At 44.8% G+C, this 14,522-nt stretch overlaps 1 protein-coding gene across 3 annotated transcripts in view; it reads left to right on the top strand.

The window, feature by feature from the left end:
- ST6GAL1 (ST6 beta-galactoside alpha-2,6-sialyltransferase 1) overlaps positions 1 to 13,280 on the top strand; it is an 82,085-nt gene extending 68,805 nt beyond the window's left edge. For all 3 annotated transcript variants that reach the window (XM_016200073.2, XM_016200075.2, XM_016200074.2), the window contains 3 exons: positions 6,325 to 6,423; positions 7,569 to 7,743; positions 10,303 to 13,280. In XM_016200073.2, the coding sequence (XP_016055559.2) occupies positions 6,325 to 6,423; positions 7,569 to 7,743; positions 10,303 to 10,544 (516 nt within the window). In that variant the 3' untranslated portion in view covers positions 10,545 to 13,280. The remainder of the gene's footprint in view (positions 1 to 6,324; positions 6,424 to 7,568; positions 7,744 to 10,302) is intronic.
- The last annotated feature ends 1,242 nt before the right edge of the window (positions 13,281 to 14,522 follow it).

Below are 14,522 nucleotides of genomic sequence, written 5' to 3'. Positions count from 1 at the left end.
AATATTTACAATAAATAATTAAGTCATTATCCCTCTTTGTCCAAGTTCTTACTCATAAGGCAAAGCAACAAAAGCCAGATCAGTTATCCTCCATGAGTAGCCAGATACCTTGTGCACAAGGGACAACAATTAAGTGATTTTCCCCCTGTTTATAAAAGGACAGGAGGTAACTACCCTCTTCTCCTGAAAGGGTCCCCCTCTTACCCCAGCCCTTGGTATATAAGCTCACCTAGAGATGTTTCTCAGTTCCTGGGCCTCTCCTCCTGCTCCAGCTCTCCTGGCCTCTTGGACTATTTCTATATTAACCTATAGATATAGTCTGGGCTACAACCATTTGGCTTCTTGGGGAGATAAGAAAAGTTTTATTATGTTTTTTTTTAATCCTCACCAGAGGACATGCACATTGATTTTAGAGAAAGGGCAAGGGAGAGAGAAAGAGAAACATTGATGTGAGAAACATTGATTGGCTGCCTTCCTATACATGCCCTGACCAGGGACTGAACCCACAACCTAGGTATGTGCCCTGACCGGGAATGGAACCCTCAACTTTTTGATGCACGGGGCGATGTTCCATCCAACTGAGCTACACTGGCCAGGGCTTATGTTTTGAATCAGAGCAAAGCAATTAGCTAGACAAATAGCTACAGTTTTATTCTCATGGTAAATGAAGAGTCTCAGGAGTCTAGGGCTCTTTTTTTAGGAGCACTGAGAGATCCAGGGAAGTTTTATTTCTCCATACTGTTCTATCCTAGCTCTGGGATTTATCATTGTTTTCCAAGGAGCCCTGTTTCCTTTAAGTAAAAACTGGTATTAGAAATCAATATCTGGGCAGTAGGTGGGTGTGTTCATGCCTACTGAGGTGTCTGTTTTTTGATCCTTTTAAACAGGTAGAGCTAGGAATTATATGTATACACACACAAGTATACCTGTACATATATAATATCTGCATGTATTCATTCACTTACCTATATATGTACATATACCTGTGTGTATATATACACATCTTTATAGACACAGGCATGTACATGCAAATATGCCTATTTTAGAAATGATAGACTAAAGTTGATACCTTCAAGTTCAGTCCATCCACCTAAAGGTATTTCTTGCCTTCTCCATTCTGTATTTGTATTCCTCCTTCTTTCACAGTGAGAATCCTGCTTCTAACAACCTCAGCACATTTATCTATTTGTTCAAATTCATAATACATCTAAAATTCTTTGCACATTGCTTTGCATATCTCTACATAAAGCAACCCTGCTAAAGAGAGTTCCAGATGTGTTTGGAGTTCTCCTCACACTCCGCCCAAGACTCACTTTACAGAGTCAAATTATATGCACCTAAGTTACCTGGATTAGTCCTCCTGGTTCTCTTCACCAAAATTACTGAATTCATTTGAAATTCAATTGTATTCATTGTGTTTCAGTTTTAGATTTTTCTTTTCATTCCTCTTTTTAAAATATGCAGATTATTAACATGCTTCCAAAATTCAAACTATCCAAAAAGGTATACTCAGGGAAGGGTCATTCCCTCCCAAATTCCTTCCACCCTGTACCACCACCACTTCTGTAGGTATCCAACTTTATTGTTTTCTGATTTATCCTTTTGTTTCCATCAATAAAGACAAATCGATGTATATACATTTTGTCATTCCTCTCGTTTCTTACACAAAATATAGTGGACTCTATTCTTTACACTCGGCTTTTTTCCACTATCTTCTGGAAATCGTATCAGTTCATAGAAATCTTTCTCATTGTTTATTATAGCTGAATGGTACTCTTTTGTGGATAAGTTTCATAGCTTATTCTACCAATTTCTTTTGCGTCCATTAAGTACTTTTCAACATTAACTTCATCCAATATTTTATAGTTGCTTTTGATGACTTCCTGTGTTGCTGGGTAGAATTACAGGCCCCTCTGATTTGGAGTTTGTGGGGGGGTTCAATTTGTGGAGCCCTTCTCTCTTTTAGAGCACATCCTGTTCAGGTCAGGCCTTCCCTGAAGGCTCAGAGCCTCCATATGATTTTTAATATCTACTCAAAACACTGACCACCCTTTTGTATGTCTTCCTATAGCACTGACTCTCTTTGCAACTATGGCAAATTTGCAGATCTGTCAACCAGAGCACACACTTCGTTTTCTTATAACTTAACATTTTTGAATTAAGGTTGCCTGGTATAGTGGGACAAGATCCCACAGACCTTGCTTTGTATCTCAGCTCTATCCCTACCTAGATGTATGATCTTGAGCAGCTACATAACCTCGGAAAGCTTCCTTTTCATGCCTGTTTGGAGCTTGGAAATATTGTGAGGAATAAATAAGAAGGCATTGACCTGGATCGTTGTGTGAGTTTAACAAAACCACTACATGTAGATGCTATAGTTAAGATATATCAATGTCTAACACACACACACACACACACACACACACACAATAGATGGGGTGGCTTAAACAACAAAGATTTATTTTTTCACAGTTCTAGGGGCCAGAAGTACAAGATTGAGGCACTATCAAAGTGGAGATCTTTTTCTGCCTGGTGGATGGCTGCCTTCTCCCTGTGTCTTCCCACTGCCTTTCCTCTGTGTGCATAGGGAGAGAGGGAGCTCTTTGGTGTCTCTTCCTTTTCTTATAAGTACATCAGTCTTAACAGTTTAGGGCCTCATCCTTATGACCTCATTTAACCTTAATTACCTCCCTGAAGACCTTATCTCCAATATAGTCACATGTGGGGTTAGGGCTTCAGCATAAGAATTTGGGGAGCAGGGGACACAATTTAGTCAATAACAGGGAAAAACTAACACAGTCACAGTGGTAATATCTGAAGAATGCAATTATGGGTGGTTATCATTTTCTTCTTTCTATAGATATAAATGTGTGTGTATATTGTATTTTCTAACTTTTTGCAGGGAGCATTTCTTACTTTATGACTAGGAAGGTTGTTTTAAACAGGTTGCTAAAACAACAACACTCCATCTCCCTTGTGTAGCCTTTTCCTGGCAGGTGCTCTTTGGGGATCTGTTGCTTTGGCAATGACTTACTCTCCTCATCTAGAGTCCCCAAGGATCCCTGAACTCAGGCCAGACTCTGCTTGTGGGTGAGTATAGGTGCAGTTGAGAGGAGCTTTATTCTCTCCCAAGTCCCTTCTGCTGCATTTGAAAAAAAAATGACAGACTGAGATGTGCCCTGAGCATAGCTGGTCACCTAGGCAGGACCCTACAGGATGGTCATGTCCTATAAATAAAGAACCTGAGGCCTGGAGAGGTGAAGGGACCCACTTAAGACCACAGAGTGAGTTAGACTCAAAGCAGTCTCCCAATTCCCTGAGCAGTTTTGAGGCTTTTTTGTTTTTTTGAGGGACTCTTTGATGTCAGAATTAATGTGTTAAGTTCAGAGCCATATCTATTTAAGATTGAGGGGTGCTTTCTGGCTTCTCCCCTTTCTGTCCACCAGATCCCAGCCCCAGCCACTTTCTGCTGCTTCTTTCTGGATGAAACTAGCATTTATCTCCCCTTCTTAGTAGTTTCATGAATTACTTTTTTGTTTGCCTCAACTAGCTCAAGTGAATGATCATTCCCTCTTTGGGTACTGTGAGAACTGAGGATGGCCTAGATCCTGATAGTGCACTGGCTTGTTTTAATATTTTGTGGTTTATGAATGTAGCCCTGTGGGAGCAGAAAGAACACTTTGGTAGGAGCTGACCTCTGGTTCTGACTGCCTTAAACTCACCTTGAAGCCTCAGACAGTCTCTCTTCTCTCTGGACCTCAGCTTTCCCATCTGAAAATGATGGATTTGGATCTAGTCCCTCAAGGATCTTCCAGCTGTGACACATGAGAACTCAGACAAAAAGCAAAATTCTCATGACACTTCCATACCCCTCACCACCTGCTTGCTTTCTGATTTCCTTGCAAGAGCCAAGGGTGTCCTATCCTACCGTCCTTGCATGAGGCAGTGCACTGTGTAGATTAGAAGTGTGGACTCTGGTGTCAGTCAAAAGGGTTCTAATTCAGACTCCTCGGCTTACTTGCTAACTTGGCTTGGGCAAGTTACTTAGCATCTCTATTTCCTTGTTTATAAAAATGGGCAGATTAATAATTGCCTCCTAGGGCTATCGTGAAAATGAATTGAGACAATATGTGAAAGTATCTGACTTGGAATAATTATCATTAAACAGCATCTCTTGTTATCATTACTGTTACCCTTTACTGTAAAGGAGAAAACTTTGTGCATCTCTTGAGATTTCTGAGCACAGTGGAGCCCCAGATCCTAGGAAGGTCTCAGGGTGCCAGAAGTGGCTGCCACTCGCCTCCAGTTTTGTATACTAAGAAAACTGTTGGAGAGGGGCTGTGGCAGGAGGAGACATTTATAAAAATCCCAGTTATCACTAATCCTCATGAGTACTGTAAATCACCTGTTGTCAGCACTCTGCATAGAAAGAAGCAGAACTCAGGAAAAAACTTATGCTTCTAATATTTTATTTTTACTTTCTCTGTTCTTTTTATTTATTTATTTTAAATTTAAAAGTGTTTTTGAAATACAGCTTACATTCAGTATTATTTTGTAGTCTTTATTTTAGTTAGCTTGTTTTGAGGTAAACATCAGGAATGTTTGTTACCCAGAAGAAAGAGAGAATGGCTACTGGGGGACACCGAGCAGTCTCTGCCACGTACTCTCTTTGTAGTTTCGTGAAGATTCGCACATGGTGTTTCTTCTGTCTGAGGAGCCTCCCTCTTGCCGTCACACTCCCCTGACTTTGCCTATTCTTATTTATTCCTTAACACTCACTGGCCTCATGGCCACCCTCACCCTGGCACCCTGTATAATTGCACAATCCCTGGCCAAGGCGGGCCCACCACCCATATTTCTTGTCTCAAAGATATACTGAAGAAACAGGATTATATTTTTCAGATTTCCAGCGCCTTTCTACATCTGGGGAAGGTATAGAGACGAGGTAGCCAAATGACCTAAGAGGCTTGTGGCAAATTGCTGTTCTTCGGGTTGTACACAGACCGTGTACACCCCTAGTTGTTCTGAAGCCACTGCAGTGGCATTGATTAGTCTCCACCTTCTCCGTGGCGAGTGACCGAGGTGGGGTGGGTTATTGTTATTGTTGTGATTCTTCCTTTCATTTTCAGTCAGTTCTTGATTTGATTTCTGTCACATGTCCCTCTCAGTTTCTACCTGGGCAACGTCATCTCCCACCTGCTTTTTAAGGTCTGACAGCTGATCTCATGTCTCGGTTTTGGAGTTCTTAAGAGAGGCCCTGGCTTCTTTCACTGTCAATGTTTGGGGCCCCGTTTCTGTCTTCCTCATTTGCTCCTGTAGCCAATCTAATGAGCATGAAGGCCTAAGGAGATCACCCCACTTGCTCATGGTCACCAGATAAGTTAGTGACAAAGCCAAGAATTAAGCTCAGGTCTTTCTGTATCCAATTCTAGTATCTTTCACCTGATGCCACCATACTTTTTTTTATGCTGGTAAGTAATTTAATTAACATTTCTGTGCATAATTTTCTCCCTGAGTTTAAATTCTCTTAGGATAGATACTGAAAAGTGACATTACTGAGTCAAAGGGCATACATACTATTTTTTTAAGGATGTTAATACATTTTGCAAAATTGACCCAGCACAGCTGGCCTTGGAGTCTTATGCTAGTCACATTTTGCCCAGCTGGGTTGAACTAGCGCATGGAGGCCAGAATGGGAATGTGGGGGAGGAGAGGAGCTGCGACTGGTCTCCAGTAGGTTACTTGTAATCATCTCATCAGCCTGGTGAGATTCTTGTGTTTAGAGATACATGTTTTTGCATATACCCTGGCCCCTACACACAAACTGATGACTTTATTTGATGCTCAACCACAGACACAGCTGCAGAAATCATTGGCTGTATTGGACTCATGAGAGATAATATATCTTTCTCCATCACAATGTGTAAATACTGTGTACTGGACTTCATAGGCGATTAAAAGGATTTCCAGATATTATTTTGAAATTCTGACCTTAAACTTCACCCCTTTGGCCCTCTTTTGAAGTATAACTGCAGGGGACTATCTATAAGCTATTTTTACTGTGCCCTCGCCCCAGTAATATCAAAGTCTGAGTGCAACTCTTTCTACTCTGTGGCTGATCAATTATAACAAAATTGATCATAATTGATTTTGAGGGCCACACATTTCCAGCATCTTTGCCTTCTCCTCACTGAAATTAAGTGCTGCATGAAAACTTAGAAGCCTCATGGGGCTCTGAGGTCTCAGGTGGTCCTTGCGATGTGGTCCACACCAAACATGTATATGTAAATGCCCACGTGACAGCTTGTCTGTTTCTTCCTACAGTTGGTCACCACAGAAAAGAACTTCCTCAAAGACAGTTTATACAATGAAGGAATCTTAATTGTATGGGACCCATCTATTTACCATTCAGATATCTCCAAGGTAAGTGGGTATCTTTCGGAAACAGGAATTGAGTTTCTTATTTATCAATAGTTTTTCCTGAGCTCCTGGATTTTAAAGTCACAGCTGGGCCATCCACGAGGACTGGCTGTTTCACTCTATTTCATCTGGACTGGCAGGCAGTTCAGAAGTATTCCTGTCCTATACCAGTGCTCGCTGTGCTCTGGTCCACACTGCCATCTGTTGGTCTCCTGATGATGGTTTGTATCAGGAGGAATAGGGGTTCTGCTTACCATCTGGCATGGAGCATCAGCAGGAATGGACAGTGGTTGCTATTAGTCCTGTAAATCACATCATCACACTTGCCCCACACTTTCAGTTTCCAGAATTCTCCTCATTTCACTCTTAAAACAACATGAGGAAGTAGGTAGAAGTGTTGTTGTTCCCATTTTGCAGATGAGGAAACTAGAATGTGGAGAGGGAAAGTTACCTGTTCCGGGACTTGATTTCCTAAGCAAAGGACCAGATGCGTAACCGCTCATTCAGGGAAGAAGAGAGAGTGTCAGGCCTGTTGGCCTCTTGGCCTCTCCGAATGGCCCTCTCTCTGTCATGTGTGGCAATTGGCCTGTCCCTGATGTGGGCTGCAGTGGCCATAGGAGAATGGCTTTAGAAAGGAAAGAGTGCACTATTCTCAGGACACTGAATTTTCAAGTTGGACATAGCAATAGCTGACAGGCTCTGGTGATCCTTTGCACCCTCACTACCTCAGTTTCTACAGTTTTAATTGATCTAACTTAAAACTGAAATTTGCTAGGGTCAGGACAAAAACTCTCGACCCATAGATGTGACAAACTGTGTCCCAGTTTTCACCCCTTTAAAAATAAAAATGACAGTGGGGTTAGATGGTGCCAAGGGCCCCTTTCAGCACTGATAGTGTTCCCAGATTCTATGATCTTAAAGTCTGAAGCTGCTCCAGGGTCACCAACCTCAAAATTCCCTGTGAGCACAAGCTACGTGTTGCTCCCTGCTGCTATCAAGTGAGAGCTGTGATGTGGAGGGACGTCTGGAAGCTGCCCAAGGAAGGAGCCATGCCTCAGGCTCTGCTTTGCTCCTTCGCTGCCTTCCCCCAGGGTCCCCCCAAGAGCTGAGGATGCTTCTCTCCTTGAGACCATTTCCTTATTTTTCAGTGGTATCAGAAACCCGACTACAGGTTCTTTGATAAGTACAAGAGCTACCGTAGGCTCCATCCCGATCAGCCCTTTTACATCCTCAGACCCCAGATGCCTTGGGAGCTGTGGGACATCATTCAAGAAATCTCCTCAGAGAAGATTCAGCCAAACCCCCCGTCCTCTGGGATGCTTGGTGAGTCCATGTCTGGGGAAAGACCTCGCGTGTTTGTTTCTAGAAGAGATTAGCTGTCTTCTGGGGTCTCATTCATTCATTCGTGCACCAAACAATTGCTAGGTTTTTGCTGGGTTTGTACACTGTTCCAGTTCTAGCTAAGATACAGAGATTAATAAGATAGGCTCCTTCTTCTTTAGGGTGTTCAGTGGGAGAGTTCAGTCAGGTGTCTGAGGAAACATTTATTTTGTACCAGGAGGGAGCAACCACCCTAGTGCCACAGGAGAAAGGACCCCCTCTAGGTGGACAGTCCAAGAGCTTTGTGGAGGAGTAGCTTTGGATCAGGCCTTTGAGAGGGGCAGATTTGGCAAGTGGAGATGGAATAGAGAAAAGCACAGATAGGGGAGGCGGGAGCACTGGAGGAGTGGGGCTGGGACTCAGTTGAGAAGAGTGAGGCACTGGCACCAGGCACACAATTTAAACAGGTGCCAAATTCAGTAACAATTCAGTATCTTAATACATTATCTTTTAAAAATCACAATTAATGCAAAATTTTATGATGCATGAAATATCAATATTTTAAATAAAGACAGGATCAGTAATGATATTATGCTGAGCTATATTAAAATCAGAAGATAAAGGAAAAATCAATAATACTTTAATCAAAATTCTAAAAATTGTTCAGCTAGATGTGGTCCTGAGAGAATGAGCAGAGAAGCCTGACTGGGTTCAGGAGCCATAAATGGAGCTGTGGGAGCTGACATGGGGTGGGCTGGGGTTCAGAGTGCAGAGGGCCCTGAATGCTGGCCACAGACTTTCTCCCTGGACTTTCTGCAGTCCTCTTGGCCCTCATGACATCTCTGTCCTTTCACTTTAAGCTTGGCTGAACCATGGACGATATCCAAGGTTCGAGCCTTCGTATGTGCACGGGAAGGGAAGCTCCCTCCCCTGGGCTCCTGCAGTGGACCACTTTCCACCAATGGCCCCAGCCACTCATCACTGTGTACTTTACTTGTCCCCATATTAGACTAAAAACTCCTTCAGGGTGGGGACCGTGACCTCCCCTGTTAGACTGAAAACTCCCTCAAGGGTGGGGACTGTGACCTTCTCTGTTAGACTGAAAACTTCCTCAAGGGTGGGGACTGTGACCTCCCGTTAGACTGAAAACTCCCTCAGGGTGGGGACTGTGGTTGACTCATCCTTTGTGGATCTGGCCCAGGACAGCCCTGTGCTAAATGCTCTCTGAGTAAATGAACAAATAAGTGTTTAATTTCAGAGATATTCCTTACAAAAAGAGGCAGGGTCTCTTCTTGTTTCACATCTTCATATCTTCCTCTTCAACTTTTGAATGGGTGCATTTGGGGCTTATCCTGGAGCCCTTTTGAGCAGGAATAGTTGGGGAAGCATCATGGGGAACATATTTTCTTATTGCTCTACTGCCCTGCCTTTGCCCATCCTCTCCCCCCCCACCACCAGTCCTCCCCCCTTGCCCATCCCTCATGGCGATGGCCCCTGCCAGGCCCCACACCAGTGCTCCAGGAGTTTTACTTGAGCCCTCTCTCACAGGAAGCACTCTTTCCCATAATTTCTAGAAGCACTCTTGCTGGGCATACACCCCTTAGTTGCAGAGATATTTTTTCTCCCCCATTGGACCAGGGGCAGCCAGAGGGCAGAGGGGGGCTTTCGCCATGTCTGATTCTTCTGGAACTAAGTTGCTGCTAGCAGTTTAGAGTTTTGCTATTAGTGGGAACCACTCCATATAAAGATTCTTTATATTTATGGTTGACAAAAGGGGTCTTAGAGCCATGATCTTATCGCCTCCTAACAATAATAGCCTGTGTGGTAGGAGGTGGGTATATCACCCTGTTGGGGCAGATGAAGAACCTGAGGCCCAGAGAAGGGTGTGTCCTGCACGAGATGACTGGTGGGGACAAGCGTGGGTGGTAGCAGCAGTCTCCTGCCTCCTGTTGGGTTTGCATCTCAGTATCTGTACCGTCTCCCCAAGAGCACCAACCTGGCCCCACCCCTTGGTTCCAATCTCCTGCCCGAATGAGCAGAGCTCATTAATACAGACCATGGTGTGCTCCTGTTCTAAATGTCCTTCCTCCCAGAGGAGGGAGAACTGTTCCCTAAAAGTACCATAAGAAATACCTTCTCCCAAATAGCACCATCTAAGAGGCTCCTCTGGGATAAAAAAGTGCTAGAAAGTATTATGTACATGTGATAGTACTGTCTTCTCATTCACTGTGTCCTCTCTCTTCATATAGCTTATTTACATTGATAAATTCATTGAGGGTAGATGGAATCCTTCAATCCACTAATATTTAGGGAGGACCTAACATGACCAGGTCCTGGCCTACATGCTGGGGATACAAAGGTGCATCGCGCTCAGTGACCCTCGAGGAACAGCTTGCCACATTGACTTACCAGAAGGACTCAGATTGAGAACCATAGTAATAACTAGAAACTCCAGATAGATATCTCCCCAAATTTGGGGTCATGAGCTGTAGACTCATTGGGCAGAGCTCCGAGGTGTGGGATGGGTTGTCTGGCAGGACTTACCTCTGCTCCCTTCTCCAGGGATCATCATCATGATGACACTGTGTGACCAGGTGGATATTTACGAGTTCCTCCCATCCAAGCGCAAGACAGACTTGTGCCACTACTACCAGAAGTTCTTCGACAGCGCCTGCACCATGGGCGCCTACCACCCGCTCCTCTTTGAGAAGAATATGGTGAAGTACCTCAACCAGGGCAAAGACAAGGACATTTACCTGCTTGGAAAAGCCACACTGCCTGGTTTCCGGAGCATTCACTGCTGAGGTGTGCTCCCTAGACAGGTGCCCTCACTCTTCTCCATTGGGGATTTTACAGCCCCTCTCTTGGCCACCCTGGGCCTGGGAAGACCACGCTCCCGAACAATCCCCTTCTGCTCCTTGAACTCTAGGCCTTCTGCCTGCAAGAGCCTTGGGGCTTTAGGACCCTGAGGGTGAAGAACCAGGTCCAGCCTGCCCTATTTCTATAGAGGTGTGAGCGCAAAGCCCCCTGCCACACACATGCACACACACCTAGCACTCTATGCAGACAGCGCCCTCCCTTCCTTCCACACGGGTAAATGCAAGATCCACCTTTCCTCCCAGAACTGCCAAAACTGGGTTGTTTTCTCCATCTGAATAATATTATTCTCACAAACCAGCACTCCATATTGCTTGAAATCTGCACCTAGACGTTGATTTCATGTGTTAAAGAAATTCTCCCAAATTATGACTGTGTCTGGTAACGGGTGGCTCTAGGGAAGGAGGCGGGGCAAATAAGTGGTACAGGGTGAAGGAAACATGCTTGGTTCCTCCAGAACAAAGTTGCTCCTAAGGTCCCTGCCCCTGGGAGAGGCAGTGTTCCTGTCATTCAGGCTGATTTGGCAGGTGCTTAGCCTGGGTTCTTATGTGTAAAGGGTCTTGAGAACCCTACATTTCTTTCCATATGGAGATGGAGGTACAGAAACATACAGTCTACATCCTCAAGCTGCTTACAGTTTAGTGGGAGCAACAGACAGGTAGATGCAGTAAGTGCAGTGCCCTGGGGGCCTGTAGAGAGGTGGGCTTGCTGTGCTTGAGCTGTCTGTCTATGTACCCAGAGAGGAGGGCACACACTTATTGTGTCTGTGGGTCATAGAGGGCTTCAGAGAGCTGGGCCGTGGAATGGATTTTAGAGAAAAAAGAGAAACATGCCCAACAGATTTTGTCTGAGTCATTTGAGTTGTGTTTCCCTTTCTGCCTTTATTACTCGTATTTATTCTCTAAAGTCTACTTGAACTTACAGGCTCAAATTATTTTTTGAGGGAAACCCCAATCCATGTGTGAGGCAGCAAGTGCAGCCCCATGGCAGATACCGGACAAAAATGTTGCCAAAAACCTGATTTCTCCAGGCTCAGCTTGGCCTGCCCTGACCCTGTCCTACTAGCTGGGCTTATAACTGGATCCACCACTTCATTTTTCATGCCCAACCCAAACCTCCCTCTAACTGCCATCCTTTTTTTTTCCCCCTTAAAGTGGTCTTCCCCCTCCTAGATTACTTCTAAGCATTTTTTCCTTTAAAAGTATCCTGAACTGATGTTTTTGACCTTCATGGGCCTTCTGTGAAAGGTCTCTCAGGGAGTGTGTGGGGGTATGGTTCCTGAGAACTTAAAGTTGCTCTCAGAGGTCAGAGACCATAACTGATTTTCACAAGGTGGATGATAGCCTTGTCCTCTGCCTCTCTAGCAAGGGGTCAGGGACAGAATCTCCCAGCAGAAGCTCCCCCACTGTGGTCTGTAAACATACATTCTAGATAGTTTGCTCACCACCGCTCCCTGGTAGAGAACCACCCTGGACTGGTCCTGGTGTGGAGAAAGTACAGGACTTACTCAAGGTTACTAAATAATGCTGTAGAGCCAGGCCTCCTATCTCCAGACCTCTGGACTTCTGGAGCAGGACCCTCGTGCTCAAGGGCCTCTAATGTTTGAGCTCCAGGCCAGCCACCTGGGAGCTATAGTACTCACCTGCTGCCAGTTGCTCAGCTTCGATAGGCAGTGGAAAGAGCCTGGAGTGAGAAGCCCTGGGTTTTCAGGCTGAGGTTCCCCTTTTTACTAGCTATGCCACCATGGGCAAATTCTCCTGTCTGAACCTCTGTTGCCACATCTGTAAATTGAGGGTGATGAGCCTATTTCACAGGGCTGTTGTGAGGGTCACATGAAACACCTACCCTGGCTCTGTTCCTGGCACCTAACAGGTGCTCAGTACATGGCAGTTTCCTTCCTTCCCTTACTAAGGACCTGCTCTCTGCTCACACCTGGGCAGCACCCTTCTTTGAAGGAGGCTAGAGATGGGGTCCTGTCCTTAGGAAATTAACTGTCCTGTTGGGAAACAACTACCCTGTTTGGAACAACCAGGAAACCATCTGAGGCAATAGAGGGGGTAGAACATGCCTCCTCCCCATCTGCAGCCCAGCCCGGGCCTGATACCACTTGGGATGGGTGGAGGAGCTCTTGGGCCGCTAACTGCTGTGTGGAACTAGTCTTATCTGCCTCCCAGGGCCCATACATTCCTGGCTTGCTTTTTGCTCTTATTTGATTCTCTCATTGCGATCCGTGAATCATGAACACTGAGTGCAGAGGAATGTGTCATTCCATCCTCAGGAGATAGATGTTGGTGTGGACACTGAGACTACACTGGGTAGATGCTAGTTTTAGTTATTATTAATATAAGGGATCAAATGAATTCAAGTGTGATTCTATGCTCTACATAGATACTCTGGTAAAATTCACATACTGTTGGTCTGGCAAGATGTTTCATATTTGTTACAGATAATTTAAAATTAGGAAAGCCCCTGTCTCTAAGGGGTTCTGTCTCCCTCAGTAGTCATCTCTTCATCCTTTGTCATGAGGTCTCTAATCATTTTATCACTCAAATAGCTGTTGGCATGGTTTGGAATTGAGACATCTTCTAAAAAAATGCCTAAGCTAATTCTGAATTACCCAAAGATTATGTAAAATTTTAAAATAAATGTGTTTTTTAAAAGTGTGTTCCTCTCTTCTTATTTGAATGACTGCTGATTGTCAACTCTCATCTCCAAAGAGGCCGTGGCTGGAATCCTGAATCACCAAATCCTCCCCCACTAGCTCCTCTTCAGTACTCCAGGAAAAGGAATGCTCACTTATGTGTCAGGATAGCTTCTGTGAGATATTGACTGATTTATTGATTTTTCTTCCTTTTGCTTGCATTCACACGACTAAGCTGCTGTTTGTGCAACACCTAGGGGAGAAAGCAAAATGAAAGGAAAGTACTTGCCTTGGTTTCCAAAAGCCCAAAACTCTTAAAGGAATGATGTCCTAAGGGAATAGCCAACATGTTTGGATAAAAATCCCGAGGAGAAGCAGGAATAAGGGGAGAAAGAATTCCATTACCCAATGACCTGCCCACCTTTTGTTATGACCTGAGTATGCCCCTAAACTCCTATGTTGAAGTCCTAATCTCCTTTACCCCAGAATGTGAACTTATTTGGAAATAGGATTATTGCAGAGGTAATTAGTTAAAATCAAGTCATACTGGAGTATGGTGAGCCCCTAATCTAATGTCACTGGTGTCCCTATAGAAATTTGGGGATAGACATGCACACTGGGAGAACACCATGTGGAGACAAAGACAGAGATCACATCAGAGATGCTTCTACAAACCAAAGATTGCCAGCAAATCACCAGAAGTTAGGGAAGGGAGGCGTGGAAGATTCTCCCTCAGAGCCTTCAGAAGGAACCAACCCTGATGACACCTTGATCTCAGACTTCCAGCCTCCAGAACAATGAGAAAATAAATTTCTGTGGTTGAAGCCACCCAGTTTGTGGTATTTGGTTACAGCAGCCCTAGCAAGCACTCCTGTTTGTAAGTCCTCACCTACAATAGAGTCCCCTGGGTCTGGAAAGGACAATGAAAGGAGTGTGGCTGTCTGAGGGTCTAGAGAGAGGGTCCTGTGCCCTGCTCCCCAGCCAACGCTCTGGGAAGGACCTGCAAGTCCTTGGAGGATATGGCTTCACAGGGATGCATGTTCATGCAGATGGGACCTTAGGCAGCCTTGAAGAGATCCCATGCCTGCAGAGGTAGAAACAGCTGAGTGAATCCCCTTCTTGATGAATGAGGGACACCTGAGCAGTGCTGAGTGACCAGATAACACCAAAGACTGTCCTGCCGACCCCTGCACCTTAGTGTAAGTTCCCCAGAACTCAGATGTAACACCATCTTGACTGAGATTGGCTTTCTGCCTGGATCCCA

Source organism: Miniopterus natalensis, chromosome 6 (assembly GCF_054644295.1).
Source record: "Miniopterus natalensis isolate mMinNat1 chromosome 6, mMinNat1.hap1, whole genome shotgun sequence".
NCBI lineage: Eukaryota > Metazoa > Chordata > Mammalia > Chiroptera > Miniopteridae > Miniopterus > Miniopterus natalensis.
Note: the sequence above shows the minus strand (reverse complement) of the source record. Positions and strands in the feature narration are given on the sequence as shown.